Source organism: Schistocerca serialis, chromosome 4, assembly GCF_023864345.2.
Source record: "Schistocerca serialis cubense isolate TAMUIC-IGC-003099 chromosome 4, iqSchSeri2.2, whole genome shotgun sequence".
Taxonomy (NCBI): domain Eukaryota; kingdom Metazoa; phylum Arthropoda; class Insecta; order Orthoptera; family Acrididae; genus Schistocerca; species Schistocerca serialis.
In genome coordinates this window covers 492,698,536-492,722,384 of record NC_064641.1, presented here as the reverse complement: position 1 = coordinate 492,722,384, position 23,849 = coordinate 492,698,536, and the positions used below count along the sequence as shown (strand labels likewise).

Genomic DNA, 23,849 nt, shown 5'->3' with positions numbered 1-23,849 from the left:
ATCAATGTGTGCACATGCTCTTTCCGTCTTCACATGGGTGTGTGCCCATGTTGCACTAGTGGTGAGTTTGTGGCCTCAGTGCTTTTATACTGGCCACACCTCCTTCTGCAGGTAATGGCACTATAATCACTGTACCATTTTTCATTTTACAGCCTCTGGCTCAGTTATTTTTTAATGAGCCCAACAAGATTTTACAGAAAGATACCTCTGACAAACTAGCAAACAGATTTCCATGTTTGAATTGCATAATAGTATCTCTGTATGTGCCTGGACTGCTTTCAGAAAAAAAAAAAAAAAAATAAATTCACAACTTGCCACATTCTGTAAAGATTGAATCCCAAAAAGAATTTTAAAAATTCACTGCAATTCATGCCATATAAGTACACAGTTTTTTTTGTAAAAGCCTTTGAGTAAATAAGTACATACTGGCAAGCTGATAAAATTTGAACATTGTATTTCGCACCCAAATTGTTTTTAATGGTATAAAAGTTCAATGAAAATGAACGGGAATGTGAACATTGTACTTTCATGTGGTAGCTGACAGCCAGTCATCACCATCACCACCACCATCACCGCCAGTGCCAAGAGTATAGTTGTTTATTGCCATCTCATATGTTTAACACAGTGAGGGTTATCTGAAAATAAATATGCCAAATTCAACCACGTATGAATTCAAAACTAGACACATTCATCACTAGGGAGTTATCCACGGTCTTTGTTTATACAATACAGACTTATTTTTCTGTCTGTTGATGATTTTTTTTATTTATTTATTTTTTTTTTTTTTTTGTATGAAATAAATGTTATGTCCTGTATGAGGATGTTATAAAAATAAGAAAATGAGCATGTAAAAAAGTTGTATTGTTTATTGAGTTTGTTACTTTACTAACATTCTGCCTTTTCTCCCATACTAATATTAAATCTGACAAACTGTTGTAAACAAACTTTGAAACAACACAGCTGTTGTAAGATCACCTACACAATATTATATTACAACTTAATTTTTTTCCCGGGAGGGATAATATTATGTGACACTATGTTAGAAAGACAGCAGATGGTTGGCACCAAACATATTAATCATCTAGGGTACCAAAATATGTCCTGTTTGCATCTGAAAAACTATTATTTTAACTTTGATGTGGTTGGCATCATGCCCTACAACTATTTATCATGTATGTTTCTCAGTTTTCCCAGATTTCAATGGTAAGGTTTTAAGAGTTTCTTATCATTACAGGTCATTGTGCAACTATGAGTATTTCATCTGTCTTGCACATATCAGCATGTACCTTTTATGTTTATCATCAACAGTTGTACCAAACTTACAAACATGAACACAGATTTTACAATAATGACAATTACAGGATACAAACAACAAATAAAAATGAGGAAAGGAAGCCACTTGCTAGTAGGTCATACTTAAATGATGGTTGGTGCATAGAGACATACAGGGAGTGGACAGAAATATGTAAACACTGCGAGAAATGAATGCTTGAACATACAAGCAAATGCAAGCCAAGTCTGCAGGTTGTGCTGTCATGTTTGAGCATGAATGGCATCTGTGAAGTGTCCTCAATATGTTGCAAGTCATGTTCAGAACAGTGTTTTGTGTAGTGTGAGTGAAGTTGAACATTGGAAAATTGTTGGTGCTCTTATAGTGAGTGCTTCTGTAACTAAGGTAGCTGAAGTGTTCGGTGTTTCAAGAGGCACCATGTCAAAGATTTATACCTCATATAGGGAAAGTGAAAAAACATCATCCGCTAAGTCACAACACAGAAGAAAGTGTGTGCTGAGTGATGGTCATTGAAGAGGATTGTGATGAATAACTGCAAAAGTCACTACAGAACTGAATGTCACACTTGTGAAACCTGTCAGCACCAAAACAACATGAAGCGAGCACCAAATGCATGCAATTGCAGGGCGAACTGAAATTTTGAAATTGCTTCTGCCTTTGACAGAAAAATATGGTGCTGCAGCCATAAAACCTGCACTATAGTGCAATGGAAGAATGTCATTCGGTAATATGAGTCTAATTTCACACTGTTTCCAATTTCTGGTTGAATTTATATCTCAAGAGTGAAACATGGCAGATGTTCAATTATGATTTGGGATGTCATATCATGGTATTCCATGGGCCCCAAGATTCTCTGCAAGACTGCATTACTACTGAGGATTATGTGACCATTTTAGCTGATCGGATCCATCCAATAGTACAATATTTGTTCCCGAATTGTGACGCTGTGTTCCAAGATGACAGGGCACCTGTTCACACAGCTCACCTCATCCAAGACTGGTTTTTTGAGCATGAGGATGAATTGTCACATCTCCCATGGTCACCACAGTCACCAGATCTCAGAATTGTTGAGCCTTTGTGGTCTACTTCAGAAGGAAAGGCACATGATTGCTATCCACCTCTATCACTGTTACCTGTACTTGCCACTATTTCGAGGGAAGAATAGTATAGATTTCCTTGAAAATCATTCTGAGATGACTGGAAGTTGTTTAGAATGCCATATTAGGCAAGGTAATGCATTGCATTTTTGGTGTTTCTATATTTTAGTCCACCCCTGCACAACAACCCATAAAATAGCATGAACTTCCTTTCTTTTCTAACTTTAAGCACAAACTCCCCTCCCTCTCTCATGCAAATGCACATTCACATGGATGTGCATGCACTTGTGCCGCCCCCTTCCCCCTCCTGTCCCCCACCCCCATTGTCCTCACACACACATCTTCACGATAATTGAAACACTTTTTATTTATGAGTGGTAATTTGGAAGAGAAAGGTGGAAATACAAAATAAAGATTATTTGTATATGTGCACTGAACCTCTGTCCTTCCATATATGAGTTCATTGTCATTGTCATTGTCATTGTCAGTTTATTTATGAGTGGTAATTTGGAAGAGAAAGGTGGAAATACAAAATAAAGATTATTTGTATATGTGCACTGAACCTCTGTCCTTCCATATATGAGTTCATTGTCTCAACCACTGATCGACTTTGGTGGATGTCAGGCAGATGTACATAAAAATGAGGAAATAAGGGACAGGGTTATTACAGGGGAGGCATGGGGTGGGAATTGAGAAGGGATGTTGATGGTAAGGGAGTGAGTGAAGGGCAGATGAGGATTGGAACTAGTGGAGATCTAGACCAGGAGGATTTTGAGGACAGAGAGTGCTCAGCAATAGGTTAAGTGCAACTGGCGTTTGTTTGCTGTTTATCAGTGCCAAGTGATGCAAGTTGATAGTTCGTTAGTGAAAATACCCATGCAGAATATATATGGTGTGGCTGCTTCACATGTGATTCTGCCTTTGGTTGGGTAAGAAATGTCAGTGGTTGGGCTGGAATAGAAGATACTGGGTGAATGAATGGGAAATTTCTTGCACCTGTGTCATCCACAGTGTAACGTCCCAAGTGATGTAGGATCTGAGAGCAGGGAATGGGACAGGGATGGAATCAGATGCAACAAAAATTGGGCAGGCAAGGTAATAGTACTTTGAAGAATGAAAGGGATTTTGAGCATGTATCCATTGCCTCAGAGCATACGGGAGGTAGCTGAAGTCCCAGAAATGTGTGTGATTAAAGTTTTCAAGGCTTGGCTGATACTGTTTAGATTAGATACACATTTTGTTCCATAGATCATTGAGGAAGAAATCCTCAAGAATGTAAAACATATAAAACAAGAATACATAACACATTTCTAAAAAAAAAGGAAGATGCTAATGCCCCTTCCACAGATCCTTTGTGAAAGGGTCCACATCAATGTGGAATTAGTGGAAAATACCTTAAATGTATTTCATGCAAGAGATAACAACAACCTTGTCGCAAAACATATATGTGTGGAATACCCTGAGGTAATTCTTAGGCCATTGTAGTATGCATCATCAAACAGTAAATCAGTTTACAACAGTTAATCCATTGATCACTCAAGTGAACTGAAGATGTGCATAAGTCAGATTTTACATAACACTCACATCATTTGACACTATTAATAATATATAAATCAACTACTTCTACCAATAAATTTGTCAACTGAATGGGAATTGGCTCCCAATAAATCCTTTAAACTCCTCTTAAATTGAAATTTATTAGTAGTTAAACTACCAATGACTGCTGGGAAGTTACTGAAAATAAATAATGGATACCTTCCTGGACTGAAGTAATTTACTTTAAATCTTCATTTTTACTTTCAGTACTGTCCCCATGAACTGAGCTGCTGGTCTGATAAAGATATATTATTTATGACAAATATTATTAAGCAATACATATATTTTGTTGCAATAGCTAGTATGCTCACTTCCTTAAATATGCTTCTGCAAGGGATTCTTGAGTTCTTAGCACAAGTATTACACATTTTTGGACTCAGAAAACTTCAGTTTAATAGTTAACCCGACAAATGATCCTGTGTGACATTATGGAATGAAAGTAAGCAAGCTGTGCTACCTTTTTTATTTTAGTTCCCATGTGACTGACAAGATACACTTTTCAAATGAGACTGTCTTTAGGCCCTTCACCAGTTCTGTAATAAGCTGTTACCAATTAAATGTATTATCACACGTAATTCCAAGAATTTAACACCTCTGTCGCCTTGTTGTCATACTTTAGACATATGCTGGGAGTAAACGTCTTTCAAGTTCTGATTTGCATATGGTGTGTCTTTCCAATGTTGAATACAAACAAATAGCTAAGAATCATTTATTAATATCCATGAAAATGTCATTAACCATTCTTTTTGTGACTATACCTGAAATAATTTTTACTACAATTTCTGTATCATCTGCAACCAAATCAAACTTTGCATCTGGTAATGTCAATTGTGAAAGGTCCTTAATATACACAAGAAAAAGTAAGGGCCCTAAGATGGAGTCTTTTGGAACATCACATGCAATTTCTACCTATGTGGAGGGTGACTCACAGCTCCTTCCTATTAACATCCTTTGAACCTGTCAAAGAGACATGATTTGTCCAATATTGCAGCAGTTCCTTTTACACAAATATTTTTTTTTATTTACTTAAAACAACATTGTGATTTGTAGCCAAATGCCTTTGATAGCTCACTAGTGGTCAGTAATTAAGTGCCTAATGAATTCAGTTCATTGTGACTATATGTGTAAATAGCTTTCTCAATATTCAAGCCCTTTAGAAACCCAAATTGTTGCTTTGACATTATGTTATTTGTAGTCATATGGTTAAGAAGTCAGCCATGTATTGTATTTTCAAAAATTTCTGAGAATGCTGGCAATATTGAAACTGGACAGAAGTCTGTCAGCATATTTCAGCCAATTGCAAAATGTTCCAGTGGTCAACAACTGATTATAAAAATAACTTAATATGATACTGAATTCAGAACAACATTTTTAACTAACTTCCCTGATATTTTATCGTAACCACCAGATTTTTTATTTAAGGATCTCATGGCAGATATTACTTCTCTGGTGTAGTGAGGCTGATGTTCATGTTACTAAAAGTTGTTTGCAAGGCTGCTCTGAGATATTTCACGAGAGCACACAACGTCATCTTTTTAACAACAGTCATGACATGAAGATAATAAATGTACTGATCAATGAATGTACACTTATGTGACAAGCTTATTCATGTGATGAAGAAATGGCACAAGAAAGCTGTTTTTGGACTAACTGGGCAGCATATTGTTGACCTGAAGAAGTTTATGTAACTATATGTAAACTATCTGCACGTAAGTTCTGATTCGCAAAGCAGATATTCGTTTTTTTATTTTCTGTAAATTTGACTGTAATATTTATATGAAATTTTATGTGTCAGATTTCTGAAGTGTTTGTTTACACAAGAAGAACAGAGGAATCAAGGATAACAGGAATGGTGTTCTAGTAAAGTACACAGAAAGATAATTAATCAGGTATGATACTGGAATAGCACTTAGATGTTAATGTGAAACAAATGCATAAAACCAAAATTTAATAGTAAATTTCCAAATTTAGAGAAGCAACTTGAAGACATTTTAACATTATATCGTGATAAATGAAACACAAAAATGCTGTTTGGTTAAAAGAAATGGATGTAATTAGCTGTGGAATTGAGAGCACAGAGAATACAGAATACAAAAGGAATGTGGTTCTCAACTGTTTTGTTTCTTTCTTTAACATGACTGTTATTGTAGCATAGGGTATCATAAAAGCACATTTTAAGTAGTTGTTTTTCTATGACATGAATCATTTTGTGAACTATTATTTGAGCAATACATGACAGAACAGCCTGAGAGCACAACTGAAATTAATCAAATGTGTTTTCCTTCATTGTTTGGCTTAGCTTACAAAAGCAATTACACATTTAATTTTGACATTTGAATTATATAGTCCTTGAATAGTGTTAGAATTTAATTTTGTTTCTCTGTCAGGTTAACAGTGAACTGTATTTTTGGTGGCATACAATATGTCACACATATGCTTTTGCCACATTTATGTGGTTAATAAGAAACAACAGTTATTCAGACTCTCAAAAATAAGAACAAAGTTAAACAATGTGATTTTTTTTAGTTCACAAATATCTCACTCAGTTTTCCAGATGTACAGCAAATGCTCTTATATTCATGTTAGTGTAAGCAGAAACCCAACCACAGAAAAGGTGTCTACATGATGGTCAGTCTTAACAAGCACAATTAAATCTGCAGTTATTAGCCATGTGTTTCCCACAGTAATAACTAAATTAGTAGAGCTCTCCTGTCATATTAGATCAGATAGTTTCTTGTTTGTATTAGTTGTGAAGGAAAGGTACCTGGAAACAAATGGATTTTGGTGGCCTTGTATTATAAATGCAGCTCTTCTAGAAAACAAAGATTCACAATAATTTACAGGTTGTATATCACATGAGCTAGAATTTTTCTGTTCATGTCTGAGTGAGCTAAAATCTAAAACACTTGTACATTAGAAGCTAGATTACTCTTTTGTATGAGCTTTAAGGTAACAGGACAAGTATTACAATAAGGCTTTAATTATTGTCATATGTTGTACATACAGTTTATTTGACCACATATCTTTTTCTAAACAAAATCTATCCTGTCATTCTCACACTTCATATCAAATTAGTTCTACAGTTTTTCTTTGTATTTACATCAACAACCAACTAACCTCAAAAATATCCAATTTTTTTGTATTTTTTCTTTAAATAGTATTTCCAACAGTAACAGCTTATGTGCGAGATAAGAGCCATATAGCTCTGTGTGTTATTTGTTTCAAATCAATCTTCTTGTGATAAACTGTCAGAAACCATCAAATAACATGTATATCATTATTATAAACAACACTATCACTTCCCAAATATTTGTTCAGTTGTGTGTCCTGGTTTTATAACATCTTTACAAAATATTTTGTTTTTTACACATTGAAAAATTGTCTAGTAAGTGATACAATTTTTTCAGATGATGCAGGCTGTTAGCTTCATTAGCCAATGCTGTCAGTGAACTGATACATCAAAAAGTTTTCAAGTTCTATGTCTAAGCATTTATGGCTTGTGTTACAATTTGTTAACACACTTGAACACACAGTGTGACTTTGTAATATAACTGTCAGCAAAAACACAACACAGAGCCATACAACAAGATCACACACACACACACACACACACACACACACACACACACACACACACACAAAATTTCGGCACAATATGAAGTCGCTGCAGAATTAGGCCAAAGCAATCATCATTCTTATTCTGTCTCGTTTGGAAGCTTAAGAATGAATAGTCATCAGATGGCTTTTCTGCTATATAATTTTTCTATTATCTATGCACAAGAGTGGCTCTTCAACTTGGTATAAATTATTAAGAGTAAACAACTCTTATAGCCTCTATGTCATTTAAAAAAGTAAACAACATTTACCATTCATTCTTAAATACTCAATACAAGACTCTATTCCTATTTAAATTAAACAGATCATATATTTAGTTTCTTACATGTCAGACACCTCCCATCTCTGACAGTTAATTCTGAACACATCTGTATTTTATAACAATTCAGCGTTTTGCAAAGCTGTAATGCTATAGGAAACTGAATTCAGAAGTCACTATGACATTCTGGTGGGTTCATATACCCAAATACATTAAGTTCATATAAACTGGCGAAAGTGATGAACAACAAATACCATACCATCAGAATGACACCATACTTCTTGTCAAGTTTCCAACCATTAAGATGGGTTGTAACCACTAGAAATACAACAGTTGACAGCAGAGACAAAGTTGAATATGTAAGACCTGAAAGAAGAGCATCCAGTTGTCTTATTTCAGCAAGAAATGTGTGAAATAGGATATACTTTTATAAGTGATTCACCGAACACAAGATTGAAACCTACAGTAACTTTTAAAATTTTAAATCGTCAACAAGTCTGCTTCTATATCAAAAATTCAATTTGACACATTTAGTTATCATTCAACTCCTCTCCAAGTTATTAACTGTGATTGTGCAACTGATATAAAATAACATGTTTTCAAGATTTGTGCAAAATGAGTAACAGCATTGGTGCTGAGAAAGCTCAATGCTCCTGTCACAGAATAAAACAGAATAGGTTTTGTTAACCTCTGAACATTTTTTTGTGCAATAGTTGTCACTGGAAATTGTTATAAATAGGCAGGATTACATTTTTAAACTATATTTACATAATTCATTGTCTAGGTTAAAGTAGAGTTATATTATCATGAAGTACTTACATTGTTTACAACTACAGTGAGGGATAGCATGTTGATTGTGATGTACCTCTGATATTCAATGACAACAAAGATTCTGGTTTGATTTAAGGATGATGATTAAGTGTCTCTTGTGAAGAATTATTGAAAAGTGAGACCATGATATTGTCATGAAAATACTGGTAGCTTACATTGCCTCTCAGGTTGGGGCTGTTTAATGTCTAGTGATATGAGGGTTATTTGAAAGTAAACATGCCAAATCCAACCAAGTGTTAATTAAAAAACTAGATATATTCATCACTAGGGAGTTATCTGTGATCTTTATTTATACAAAACAGGCAAAATGTGTATGTAAAAAAGGTATGTCTGGAAAGTAATCAGTTATATTACTTCTGGGAATCTGGAAAACTGCATGAAAGAGAATGTGGATTATATTCTGCTCAAGGATAGGAGCTAGTTTTAGATATGAAGAAACTAATACTAATACTGTAGAAGAAAATGTGCAAGATGTAACTGACTATTTGTGAGATGGGAGCAATCCACACAAGAATGTGTTTTTGTGGCTTTTGACAGAGATTACCTCAAGTACTTTTAACGACTGTTTTGCTGATTTATATTTCCAGTAGCATAACAGCCAAGTGTGACACAGAACTATAGGGAGGGGGAGACCAGCCAGGAGCAGTATGATAGATAAGAATGATCTTTATATGTCTCTAAATTTGATACAGAATACAATGACATTTTACTGCAATCTGGCAAATATAAAATTATTATTTGTTTGTTATGTCTTCCACAAGACTGTACAATCACTAGTGGCCAATTCAGAGCCATTCCAAAATTTCTTACAAATAAAAAAGAAAAGTTAATTCAGTTAGTATTTTATAACTGAAAGTAAAATGTAACTAAAATTATATTATTATTATTTCTTAAAGAGCCTATGCATTTGGCCAGATATGATTAATATCAGTTATAAAAAGGGTAGATGGTGTGGTACACTCTTATCACATAATTTTTATTAAAATTTGACAGTTATTTGTTTCATATGAGCTCATTATAATCCTTGATTCCTTGTACGAGCTTTTTTATGAGTCTTAGTATTTTTATAAGGTATTCAATAATTACCATTTTTGTCAAAATAATATTTATGTCTCCCCCATGACAATGATAGAGTGTTGTATGTGCCTCAATAATACAGATAGTTACTGGCTACATGCAAGCACATCAAAAGGATATCTGCGGAGAGAGGCCAGGCTAAAAAAATGGTCTCTGAGGAGTAGTTACAGGGCCAGCAGACTGGATGATTGATCTGGCCTTTCAACATTAGTCAACATGGCCTAACTAAGTGAGATAATGTTAACAGATAAAAACAAGGGGTAACTATAGCTTTCAAATTCCCTGCTGACACTCAGATTTGCCGTGTGATTTACTGCATGGTAAAATATTCCAAAAGTAAAGTTGTCCCCTATTTCAATCTCTGCATGAGGACTGCTCAGGAAGATCTCATCAGGAAAAACAAATCTGGCTTTTTATGGGTCAGAGCATGGAATGTTAGATGTCATAATCAAATAGGAAGGTTAGAGAATTTGAAGAGAAGAGTGGATAGAGCAAAGCTAGATAAAGTGGTGGGTAGTGAACTGCAGTGGCAGGAAGAATAGGACTTCTGGTCAGTTGAGAAAAGGTTTACCAACAGAAAATCAAAGAAAGGGGAATGCAGAAGTAGGTCTAACAATGAATAAGAAAATAAGAATACAGGCCACCTAAGATTGACAACAGTAGCATAAGTGTATATGCCTATCAGCTCTGTAGATAATGAAAATATTGAAGAAATATATGTTGTTATAAAATAAATTATTCAGTTTGTTAATGGAGATGAAAATTTAATTATGGCTGAGGACTGACACACACCAAAAAAAGTTTTGCATCATCCCGGTTCCCAGAACTCCTGAAGATAAGACGCTGACTGTGGATATTGTATCACAGGCACAGTCCCTTTGACTGTGCAGAGATGTCACTAAACCTGCGCAAAGATGTAAACAACCATGCACAAGCAGCACCTATTAGACAGAGTGAGTCCAACAGCCGATCAATTCCAGTCATTCCACCAGGAAGGAGGTACATGGCTCGTGTTGTCTGTAGTTCAACCAAGCCTTGACGGTCAATACTGCGGTTTGATCATATCCGCATTATTATTTTGTGCCAGGGAGGACTCTCAACAAGGGAATTGTCCAGGTGTCTTGTAGTGAACCAAAGTGATGTCGTTCGGACATGGAGACGATACAGAGAGACAGGAACTGCAGACATGCCCCGCTCAGGCCACCCAAGGGCTACTACTGCAGTGGATGACCACTACCTATGGATTATGGCTCAGAGGAACCCTGACAGCAAAGCCACCTTGTTGAATAATGATTTTCGTGCATCCACAGGATGTCGTCTTACAACTCAAACAGTGCGCAATAGGCTGCTTGATGCACAACTTCACTCCTGACGTCCATGGAGACGTCCGTCTTTGCAACGATGACACCATGCAGTGCAGTACAAATGGGTCCAACAATATACCTAATGGACCACTCAGGATTGGCATCATGTTCCCTTCACCTATGAGTGTTGCATATGCCTTCAACCAGACAATAGTCAGAGACATGTTTGGAGATAACCAGGTCAGGCTGAACGCCTTAGACACACTGCACAGGGAGTGCAGAAAGGTGAAGGTTCCCTGCTGTTTTGGGGTGGCATTATGTGGGGCCAATGTACACCACTGGTGGCCATGGGAAGCGCCATAAGGGCTGCACGATACGTGAATGCCATCCTCCGACCAATAGTGCAACCATATCAGCAGCAAATTGGCTAGGCATTTGTCTTCATGGACGACAATTCGCATGCCCATCATGCACATCACGTGAATGACTTCCTTCAGGATAATATTATCACTCAACTAGAGTGGCCAGCATGTTCTCCAGACATGAACCCAATCGAATGTGCCTGGGATAGATTGGAATGGGCTGTTTATGGACAATGTGACCCACCAACCACTGAGGTATCTACGCCAAATCGCTGTTGAGGAGTGAGACAATCTGTACCAACAGTGCCTTGATGAACTTGTGGATAGTATGCCACAATGAATACAGGCATGCATCAGTGCAAGAGGACATGCTACTGGGTATTAGAGGCACCGGTGCATACAACAAGCTGGACCACCACCTCTATTCTCGCTGTATGGTGGTACAACATGCAATCTGTGGTTTTCATGAGCAATGAAAAGGGCACAAATGATGTTTATGTTGATCTCTATTCCAATATTCTATACAGGTTCCAGAACTCTTGGAACCGAGGTGATGCAAAACTTTTTTTGATGTGTGTAGTAAGAAAAGGAAGAGAAGAACAGTAATAAACATGGACTGTGGGAAAGGAGTGAAAGGGGAAACTGCTTGAGAAAATTTTGAACAGACTACAATTAAATAATTGTTAACTCCTGACTTAAGAATCATGAAAGAATCTCATGTAGCTGGCAGACACTCAGGGACATTGGAAAGTTACAGACAGATTATGTTGCAGAACAACATAGATTTAAAAACCAGACTTTAAATTATCTTGTGGAGGTACATTATATGGCAGACAGTTCTTCACTTGGTGCAACATTGAGCATTGAGTGAAGCAACAAGGAATTGACATAGATTTAGCAGATGCATAGGCATTGTGTGCAACATGTACTCCATTTGAAAATTACTGTGAAGTGGCCATCAGCAGTTAAACACTGAACACAGTGTCCTGAATTCTGGTGCTAACTTACATATCAGCATTTCAGGAAAGAACTGCATCCATCATACCCTGTTATGTCACGCATTCCAGTGTAAGACAGTTGGCACACATATTACTGTAAGTCAGAGCAGATACTCCTTCAACCCAACTGGCCTGACTTAATTGCAAGTGGAGGCAAAGCCAAATTTCACACAATGTTGATGACTGTTTTCATATAAACCATGAGTATGAGAAGAGTTAATCTCTGATATTTTTTATTATTTATGCAAATGTAAAAATTCTGCTACACATGAACATCCTATGTGACTTCCACAGATCTTTAATCATGTATGAAAACACATCATCCCACTTGAAGTATGGGGGATTTCATTTCTAAGAAACTATTTGCCTGAGTATCTGGATAAGCATTATTGGTGGATACTAATTTGACCATAAATCTTTCCAACCTGGCCATTACACTTATTAATGCTGTTTTGACATGACTTGTCACAATTACTGGAAGGAGTGTGGCTTATTTATTCTAGTGTACATAGAGTATCACATACCAGCACACTTTATTTACAGATGAAGGCAATAAATGAATACACACTGCTCAGGGCCAGCAATTTGGTTAGCAGATCACCAGCCTGAAATCAGTGGATATCTACTTGTGGGGTCACTTTAGGACACAGATCATTCAAGTAAACTGGTACTCCAAATGTGAAGGACATTTGGCAATTCAGGATGCTTGCTATAGTATTTGGAGCTAATCCCAGTCTTCCACAGCATATGTGTCAGTCATATCTGCATTGTATTCACTTTAAGTGGATGTTTAACCCTTTGTACTCCTTGTATTCTAAAGAAAAGAAACAAAACACTGATGCTGAGAATTTCTGGAATTTTTTGTCTGCTCCACTCTATGATTATTTAAAAAGAGAAGAATTACCTGCATTTTGTTGGTTAGTTTGAGTTGTGTCTCCATCATAATGAATAGCACACAGCGTGAGTACCAGTTAACATAGCATGCATAGCAATTGTGTGGGCTGTCTAATTGCCAAGAAATCACCTGTTCACTATCCATCTAAAACGTTTCAATGAGTTTTGTATCATTGTCATCAGACAAAGTGTTGGGATGACGTGTTCTGTGTATGCATATAGCCACTGGACCACTGGTCTCTTCTGCTGGCAGAATAATCATGCAACTCTGGAGGTGGGTGCTATCTATGGTGGTGATGGGGGAATGGGGGTTCTTTGGTTTGGAACCAAGTGGAGAGTCTCAACCAAAGTCTTCGTCGCCTCTGCGACAGTCTTAGGTGCAGATTTCTAGAGCTGCATTACAATGTGGGGATTTGTAGGACTCCCCTTGATAGGTCAGGGGTGCACTATACAAAGAAAGCACCTACTTGCGTAGCAGAGTACTTGTGGAATCTGCATGAGTGATTTTTAGGCTTGGCAGTAGTTTGAGGTTCTCTGAAAAACACTCACCAGTCAATATGCAACGAGGGAAACCAAATGGCTTTCAGAATAGAGACACTTTGACTGAAAGTTGAGTGTGACAGTGAAGTCATATGGTTGCGTGTAACAGGTGTAGGTCAAACCAAGTTAATTGTAGGGTGTTTTTTACCAGCCAACTTATTCTGTTGTGACAGATCTAGAGTCATTCAAAGAAAGTCTACTGTTGACAGCGTGTAAATACCCAGACCACGTAATACTAGTTGGAGGTGACTTTTAACCTGCCAATTATAGATTGAGATGTGTATGGATTGATTGTGGGGGTACAGACAGACACTCATGCAAAATACTTTTCAACATGTTTTCTGAAAATTGTCTTGAGCAGCTAGACTGACAGCCAATACACAATGGAAATATCTTAGACCTTATAGCTACAAATTGGTTGGACCTTATCTACAGTGTTGTATAGAAAGAGGGATTAGTGATCATGATGTCACTATAGTAACTATGATTACAAAAGTTAATAAATCATTCAAGAAACCTAAGAGAGTGTTTCTGCTACACAGAGCAGATAAGCAGTTATTGACATCTCCCTTAGACAGTGAATTGGCATCACTTAGTTCCAGTAAGATGCATGTAGAGGAATTATAGGCAAAGTTTAAGCAGATTACAAATTGCAGTATGGTGATTTATGTACCTAGTAAGTAGATAAAGGATGGAAAACACCCACCTTGGTTTAATAACAAAATTCAGCAGAGGCCGAGGAAGCAAAGGCTGTTGCACTCTCTTTTTAACAGGGAATGCATAAATGATGACAAGCGAAGGTTAGTAGAGATTTGTACATCTGTGAAAAGATCTATGTGATAAGCATATGACAACTACCACTATCACACCTCAGCAAAAGATATGGATGAGACCTTGAGATAGTTCTGCTCAGTCCCTTGTAGATCATTCTGGTGTGGCAGTTGAAGATAGCAAAACAAAAGTCAAAGTTTTAAACTTCAAGTTCAAGAAATTGTTTGCACAGGAGAATTGTACAAACATACTGTTATTTGACCATCAGACAGACTCCCATATGGATGACACAGTAATTAGCATAGAGAAACAACTCAAAGTTTTAAAGCAAATAAATCACCACTTCTGGATGGAATTCCAGTTTGATTTTACAAAGAGTACTCTGCAGCATTAGCCCCTTACCTAGCTTGGATTTATCGTGGATCTCTCACCCAGTACAAGTCTCGAGCAACTGGAAGAATGCAAGTAATAACAGTATATAAGAATGGTAAAAGACCAGACCTGCAAAATTACAGAAAAATATCCCTAAACTCTGTTTGATTAAAGAATCCTTGAACATATTCTCAGTTCGAAGATAATAAACTTTTTTGAGACTGAGAAGCTTATGTCCATGAATCAGCATTGTTTTCGAAAGCATCATTCGTGTGAAACTCGGCTTGTCCTTTCCTCACACGATATACTGAGAACTATGGATGTAGGGCAACAGGCAGATTCCATATTTCGAGATTTCTGGAAAGCATCTGACACAGTGTGCCATTGCAGGCTGTTAGCAAAGGTATAAGCATATGGAGTAAGTTCACAGATATGCGAGTGGCTTGAAGATTTCTTAAATAACAGAACTCAGTATGTTGTCCTCGACAGTGAGTGTTCATCAGAGACAAGGGTATTGTCAGGAGTACCCCAGGGAAGTGTGGTAGGACCACTGTTGTTCTTTATATACAAAAATGATTTGGTGGACAGGGTGGGCAGCAATCTGTGGTTCTTCACTGATGATGCCATGGTGTATGGTAAGGCACCAAAGTTGACTGACTGTAGAAAGATACAAGATGACTGAGACAAAACTTCCAGTTGGTGTGACAAATGGCAGCTAGCCCTAAATGTGGAAAAATTTAAGTTAATTCAGATGAGTAGGAAGATCAAACCTGTAATGTTCACATACAGTATTACTACTGTCCTGCTTGACACAGTCAAGTCATTTAAATACCTGGGCATAATCTTGCAAAGCAATATGAGGTGGAATGGGCGTGTGAGACCTGTGGTAGGAAGGGTCAACTTCATTTTATTGGGAGAATTTTAGAAAAGAGTGGTTCACCTGTAAAGGAGACCACATACAGGATGCTGGTGCAATATATTCTTGAGTGAGTGTTTGGGATCCATACCAGGTCGGATTGAAGGAAGACATCATAGCAATTCAGAGGTGGCCTGTTAGATTTGTTATTGATAGGTTCAAAAAAGATGTAAGTGTTACAGAGATGCTTCAGGAACTCAAATGGAAATCCCTGGAGGGAAGGCGATGTTGTTTTCGAGAAACACTACTGAGAAAATTTAGAGTAGCAGCATTTGAAGCTGGCTGCCAAACAATTATACTGCTAACAGCATACATTGTGCATCAGGACCACAAAGATAAGATATGAGAAATTAGGGCTCATATGGGGGCATATATACAATTGTTTTTCCCTCACTCTATTTGCAAATGAAACTGGAAAGGAAATGACAAGTAGTGGTACAGGGTACGCTCCATCACGCTCTGTACGGTGGCTTGCAGAGTATCTAAGTGGATGTAGTTGTAGATGTGCCACAGATAGTTGTGGAGAAACATGATGCACTGAGGCTCTGCCAACTCAGGCTTGTTTGTCTGCCCTAGTCAAATATTTCTGATGTGTTCTGTAGGACATTGGGAAATGCATCGCTATGTCTGTCCAATGTATTGCGTCCCACATTCACACTCAATACTGTGAACACTCGGGGTCTGCAGTTCTAGCAGACTTTTTTTCAAGCAAAGCATATCCTAATTTTCTTTGTTGAATGGAAAACGGTCTTTATTTGATGTTTTTTCCATTCTTCTCTTCCATTCTCTTCTGTTGGTGCACTTGCAAATGGCAGGAATGCTTGCCTTCTTCCTCTTCTTCTGGTTAGTCCTCCCTCCTCTTTCCTGTCTTTAAGGCACATCTTATTCACATCTATTTTTGTAACCATTTTTTCAGAAAGTTACCCGCAGATGCTGTAACTCATTCGGCAAGCTCTTCCTGTTGCAGATGGACCTGCTTTTATGTGCTACGATGTTTGTTACCAAGTTGAAATGTGCTGGATGGTGGCAAGTCCAAGAGTTAAGGTAAGGGTCTGAGTGCATCCTTTTCCTGTAAACTGAGTGTCCCAATGTGCTGTCTGAACTACTCTTGACCAAAATGTCCCAGAATGGTAGCCTTTCATTTTCTTCTATGTCCATGGTGAACTTGATGCTATCATTAATACCATTCAGATTATATAGGAACTCCTGTACGTTTTCTCTGGCATGTGGCCACACAAAAAATGTGTCATCTACATATCTGCAGAATGCCTTCAATTTTAGGTGGGCGTTATTCAGTGCTACATCTTCGAAGCGTGCTCCATGCACACATTAGTCTGACCCAGAGCTAAGGAGGAACTCATGGCAATTCTACCTATTTGCTCATAGAATTTCCCACCACATTTGAAATTAACGGAGGTTACTACATGTCAAAAGAGTTTCCCTGTGTCCTCATTGAAGTGTCCTTCGAACAGAGTGAAGCAGCATCACCTGGGTTAAAAGTGGCAATACATCAAAGCTGACTAGTAGGTTCTTCTTGTCCAAGCAAGTACCTTCACAAAATGTGTGGAGTTCTTGACATAGTAGTGACAGTGACACATGAGAGGTTTTAGCTGCTGTGCCAGATATTTGGCAACAGGCTGAAGTGGAACTCCCTCCTGCAGATTTCTGGGAGGCCATATAGTTACGTTGGTGCCAGTGCCCTGGGGTAAAGCCTTCTGATGGTATTCGTATCCTGTCCTGAGCTTCAGACTAGATTGATGGTCTCACATAACACAAATGTCGTCACATCCTTCCCTACTTGTTTGTATTACGGATCTTACAGTTACGTTTTGATCTTCTGCCATTAGGCTTCTGACTTCAGTAGTACTGTCACTCTGCCTTTATCTGCTGCTAAGACCACTATTTCCTAGTCATCATACTGGGCCAGTAGCACACTGTGTTCTACTGCTGAAATGTTGTTCTTTGGCATTCTTGACTTCCCAAAGATCTTGCAAGTTTCCCTTGCCACTTTTTTAGTGACCTCCAAAGACAGCACACATATGGCTTGCTTGATGTTGCTGATGATTCACATTTTGGTAACATTTTTGGAACTGGAACAAAGTTTAGGCCTTTGGACAGCACAGAAATTGTTGGCTCATCCAGTTCTCTCTCTTTACCTGCACCACTGGCTACACCACATTCCCTCATCACCAGCACTTCTGGAGGTCCAGTGGAAATATAGATATGCAGAACACGGCATCCCAACACTTCGCCTGAAGATGATGAGTATGAAACTCATTGAAACATTGTGACAAGACACGGCCACCACTTGGCTGATTGCTCAGGAAGATATTATCACTGGAATATGCCAAAAAAGCTGCAATCACATACATCACACCACTATGGGGAGGATATCCAGTGAAGCTACAAGATGCTACAAAAACTTCAAATCAAGGCAGCAGAGTTGCTCAGCAACTGGCCTTCTTGCTGTGCTGTCAGGATAAGGAAGTGATACCACAGTTTTCTAACTAACAGCATCCTATCAACATGACAAGGACAAGATGCATATTATGACAGGCTAGTTCAGCTATGTTATCAGACTGGAACTCAACAAGAATGCAAGAGCTTTGCTCACTCACCACTTGTTCCTGGCTTTCAGTCTCCTAGCACATACCTGGGAATGGATGCATAGCACACTTATGCAAGCATGGAGATCTACCAGAAAAAAGACACCAAGAATAGTGTGACTAGTTTCTCCAGCTTCCATGGGCTCAACAGCAGGAAGGCAATGTCAGCAATGTTAAGACCATCACTAAGCTGACAGAGAGCGAACTGGATGAGCCAACAATTTCTGTGCTGTCAAAAGGCCTAAAATTTGCTCTAGTTCCAAGAATGTTACTGAAACATGCATCCTCAGCAATAATGAGCAAGCCATACATAGACTCCCTTCAGAGGCTGCTGAAGAAGTGAGAAGGGAGACATGTGGGGTCCTTGAGAAAGTACGAATGCTAAAGAACAACATTTTGGAAGCAGAACACAGTGAGCCCCTGGCCCTATGTGGTAACAAGGATGTAGTGGTCTTAGCAGCAGATAAAGGCAATGTGACAGGGCTACTGAAGCCAGAAGACTACTGGCAAAAGATTGAAACTTCACTGTAAGATCTGGTACTAAACAAGTGGGGAAAGATGCAATAACATCTGTGACACATGAAACCATTGAGCTATTCTACAGCTCAGGAGTGGATAGGAAAACCATCAGCAGGCTTTACGCCAGGGTGCCAGCACTAACACAACCAGATGGCGTCCCAAAAATATGAAAGGAGGGAGATTCACTGTGGCCTGTGTTGAAGACCATAAACCCATCAACGGGAGATTCACTGTGGTCTGTGTTGAAGACCATAAACCCATCAACGTACAGGACAGTCAAGCATTTGGCACAAACCTCTTGTGGGTCACTGCCTACACCAAGTCAAGAACTCCACAGAATTTATGAAAGTACTACATGAGTTACGTTTTGATGAGAAGGACCTACAAGTCACCTTTGATGTGAATTCACTTTTCATCTGTATGTCACTGGAAGATTCCTCAGCTCTACTTGAGGGAAAGTTTGATGAGAACACATTGAAACTCCTGTGTACTAACCACCACTTATTTCAAACCTGGTGGAAAATTTGACAAGCAAATAGATGGGGTTGCCATGGGTTCCCCCTTAGCTCTGGGTATGGCTAATCTATATATGGAGTGCTTTGATGATGTAGCACTGAATACTGTCCACATAAAACTGAAGGCATTCTACAAACGCGTATATGACACATTTGTAGCGTGACCACATGACAGAGAAAATCTACAGGAGTTTCTGTGTCAACTCAATGGCATTCCGAGCAGCATCAAGATCACCATGGAGACAGAAGAGAATAGAAGCCTATCATTCTTCTTGGAAATTTTGTTCAAGAGAAGTCCGGGTGGCACATTGGGATACTTGGTCTGCACAACAACCTAATAAACTGGGATAGAGGGTTTCAACTCAGCACAGTGTGGGATTCTGCACTTACGAAAATATCTGTTCCAAAGACAGTGACATCTGTGGTCAGAATGGATAGACACTAGGACTCAATGTCCACACTGGGGCCATCTTGTGTTTCCCTATCACTGACCACACTGCCACTGGTGTGGCATCTGCTTCCAGAGCTGTGTGACTGGCCCACCAACAGAAGAGGTCAGCACATCCTGACTTTTTGCCTGTAGATGATGGATAACATACTCATTGAAATGTTGCAACAAGACTATGGCACCATCAGCATATCACCTGAGAAGGCTTTATACTGAGAAAGCTTGAAATCACATATACTGAAGAAGCTTCTGACTGCCTTGCAACAGCTATGAAGTGAACAACAAGTAGGATGTGATGCTGTTTAATTGCTGTCTTTGAAACATTTTCAAGATTTAGCTACAAAAAAAAAACTCAGGTCTGAAGTAACAAGAAATTTTGGACTTCTTTTTCTAAACTGTGGGCCTACTTTAATTGCCATTTTGAATGTTTAAAAGCAGACCTCATAGTCAATTCTCTGTGTTATTTGGAGATGTATTATACAAAATACATATGCACAGCTATGTGTTTAATTCTGTTTTGTTATTCGACTTTTCTATGAACGCTGGTACAATATTTTTTCATAAATGAGAAGTTATCTAAAAAATCTCTTGTCCAATGTTGTTTATCTATTGTGTTGTGTAACATTCCTCTTTTTCTGCATCTGCCAGTGTTTCTCTCATGTACAAAGTGCCTTCGGTTTAAATCTACCTGCTTGTAATTTGTCTTTGTTGTTCCACTTTTCATGACAAAATTTAAACTGTCCTTTTCTTCTGCTTTAGTTACTTACTACTGTCATAGTTATTTGTTAGTACTGGATTTAAAATTTCTGATAATATGTGTGCCATAATGAATCTAACATAAAATAAGCTGGCTGAAAATAAATTAATAAATAATTAAAGTAACACTGTTCTGAGTAACAACAATATGGAAAGGACATGTTGTTATTCACCACATAGAGGAGGGTTAGATTCACAGACAGGGACAGTGAAAGAGACTGGTAAAATATTAAGCTTTCACACAAAGCCCTTCTTTTGAAATAGAAAACACACAAACGTGGCCACTGTCTCTGGGCAATGGAGCCCGACTGCCCATGAGTAAATAAGAGTCATGCATGTGTGAAAGTGTGTGTGTATCTTGTATTTCAGAAGAAGGACTTTGTTTGAAAGCTTAATATTTTACCAATCTTTTTCATTCTGCCTGTAAGCAACTCTACATCTAATGTACGTGGTGAGTAGCAGTCTATCCTTTCCATATTGTTGTTCTATCCAGGACTTCCCACTGTAAGTTTGTTTTGAGTACGTGACTAGCACTTATCATGAAGTATAAGGAGTGTTCAAATGAGAAGCTATGAAATGTCAAAACAACCAAACCAGTCAAAAGTTGCCTATGCTACTATGGGAGAGTAAAAAGTTGCCTACACTACTTTGGGATAATCTAGTGCAGCATCTAGGGATGTGGATGTAGCTTTGTCACCTCCTCCTATGAAATTGAAAGCTGTGCCTTCAGCAGGCATGGTGATGTTCACTGTCCTTACCAATGTCCAAGGCCAAATACTAATTGAATTCCTCAAGCACGGCAAAACCATTATTTGTGGAAGGAGGGATTTCATTACACAATAATGTGTGTCCTCACATCTCCAAGGTGACACAAAGTATAATGGCTAGGTTCATATGGGGGTAGTGTGAGCATCTCCCTGCAGCCCGAACTTGTCACCCTATAACTTCCATCTGTTTGGTCTGCTAAAAAGACATCCCAAAAGGAAGTTCTTCAAGCCAGATGACAAAGTGAAGTACATAGTAGAGAACTGGCTCCTGTGATAGATAGAGAAATCCTTTAGATAGAGAAATCCTTTAGCTCGTGAAACAGTGGGATAGTTATGCTCAGTCCTCTGCTGATTACTTTTGTAAAGACTTCAATTACACCCACAGTGTTGTTTATACCTTTTCTTCTGAACACCCCTCATACATTGTCTCTATAATGCCAACATTAAAACATCATAAACAATAATAAAATATAAAAATATATAATATGACTAATGGTAGATAAAAATTGACATTCTAAAGAGAAGACAGAAAAATTCCAGGTGGCCACTGAAAGATTAATGTATCTTGAACTTTTGAAGCCACTTGCATTATCTTCACAAACAGGACAGAAAGACCTTGTCTTTTATTTCAATTTCATGTCTACTTGTTTATGGGCATAAAAGTTAAATCTTCATATTATAATTACTCTATGATAAAGAGTCTAAATAGAAAGGGTCACTAATTCAATTCTTGTTACTACATAGCATAACTTTTACATTAGACACTTACCTTTGCTATAGACATTAACCGTGCTACCTGGATTTATAATTGCAGTCTGCATAAACCATGGAAGCCCAAGACAGATCAGTATATCAAACACATTACTGCCCACTGCATTTGAAACTGCCATATCACCATACCCTGTACAGAGGAGAAAGTAACTCAGTATTCTACATTCATAGTCTTTGAATATGGTTGCAGAAAACAACTGCTCCAGAGAAGTTCTAGCTAAGATCTCTAGCATTATATGCCTCTGATTCTGATATCACTTGCATGATTTGCATATATTTAAAATCTGAGACAAGCATGATATACAATGATCAGCAGAACATTATGACCACCTATTTAATAGCTGGTATGTGTGCCCTTGGCATGGGTAACAGTGGCGACACATTATGGAATGGTAGGTTGCGGGGGGAGTTGGCATCACATATACACACAAAAGTCACTTAATTCCCGTAAATTCCAGGGAGGGAGGGGCAATGAGCTTTGACATAATGTTCAGTCACATCCCAGATGTGTTCGATCAGGTTCAGATCTGGCAAGTTGAGGGGCCAGCACATCAATTGGAAATTGCCATTGTGTTCCTTGAGCCACTCCATCACACTCCTGTCCTCGTGACATGGTACATTATCTTGTTGAAAACCACCACTGCCATCGAGAAACATGACCTTCACGAAGGGGTGTACATGGTCTGCAACTAATGTAAAGTACTCCCTGGCCATTATGGTGATTTTCATGAGCTCCACTGGACCCATGGATACCCACATGAATGTTTCCCAGCTCATAATGGAACCGCTGCCAGCTTGTCTCCATCCCACAATACAGTTCTCAAGAAGCTGTTTACCTGGAAGATGATGGCTTCGTGTCCTCCCATTGGCGTAATGAAGATGGTATCAGGTTCATCAGACCCTGCAACACTCCCTACTGTGCCACCATCCAGTGCTGCTGGTTGCATGCCCATTTCAGTTCTAGTTGCAGATATTGTGGTGTTAACATTGATACATGCATGGGTTGTCAGCTGCAGAGGCCCATTGTTAGGAGTGTTTGGTGCACTGTGTGCTCACACTCACTTGTTACCTGTCCAGCATTAAAGTGTGATGTTATTTCCAACACAGGTCACCACCTGTTTTATGAGTCTGCCCAGCCCCACGATATCTCAAAGTGGTTTCCCCTTGGTTTCACCATGTGTTGAAGATGCACGCTATAGCACTCCTCAAACACCCCAAAACTCATGTAGTTTCTGAAATACTTATGCTGAGCCTCCAGGTCATCACAATCTATCCATGGTCAAACTCAGACAGATTGTGCGCCTTCCCCATTCTTCACATGGACAGCACGCTCACTGATACTACATGCACCATACATGTGTGTGACTAGCAGTCATTCCTTGCCAGGTAATGCTGCTGTCACCTGGATAGTAGGTCAGCAATCATACTGTTCTGGCTGATCAGTGTATTTCATGTTAAGTTTTATGCATGGTTGCTTCTCACCATCGTAAAACACCGTAACATGATAACTTCACTTTATGACACTCCTGTCATATAATCTAGAA

General features: G+C 38.4%; 1 protein-coding gene across 1 annotated transcript in view; it reads right to left on the bottom strand.

The window, feature by feature from the left end:
* The window catches only part of LOC126475214 (probable sodium/potassium/calcium exchanger CG1090), a 114,255-nt gene that overhangs the window by 11,911 nt on the left and 78,495 nt on the right, over nucleotides 1-23,849 (bottom strand). The window contains exons 7-8 of the mRNA XM_050102873.1: nucleotides 22,304-22,435; nucleotides 8,118-8,224 (exon numbers count right to left, since the gene is read on the bottom strand). Of these exons, the coding sequence (XP_049958830.1) occupies nucleotides 8,118-8,224; nucleotides 22,304-22,435 (239 nt within the window). The remainder of the gene's footprint in view (nucleotides 1-8,117; nucleotides 8,225-22,303; nucleotides 22,436-23,849) is intronic.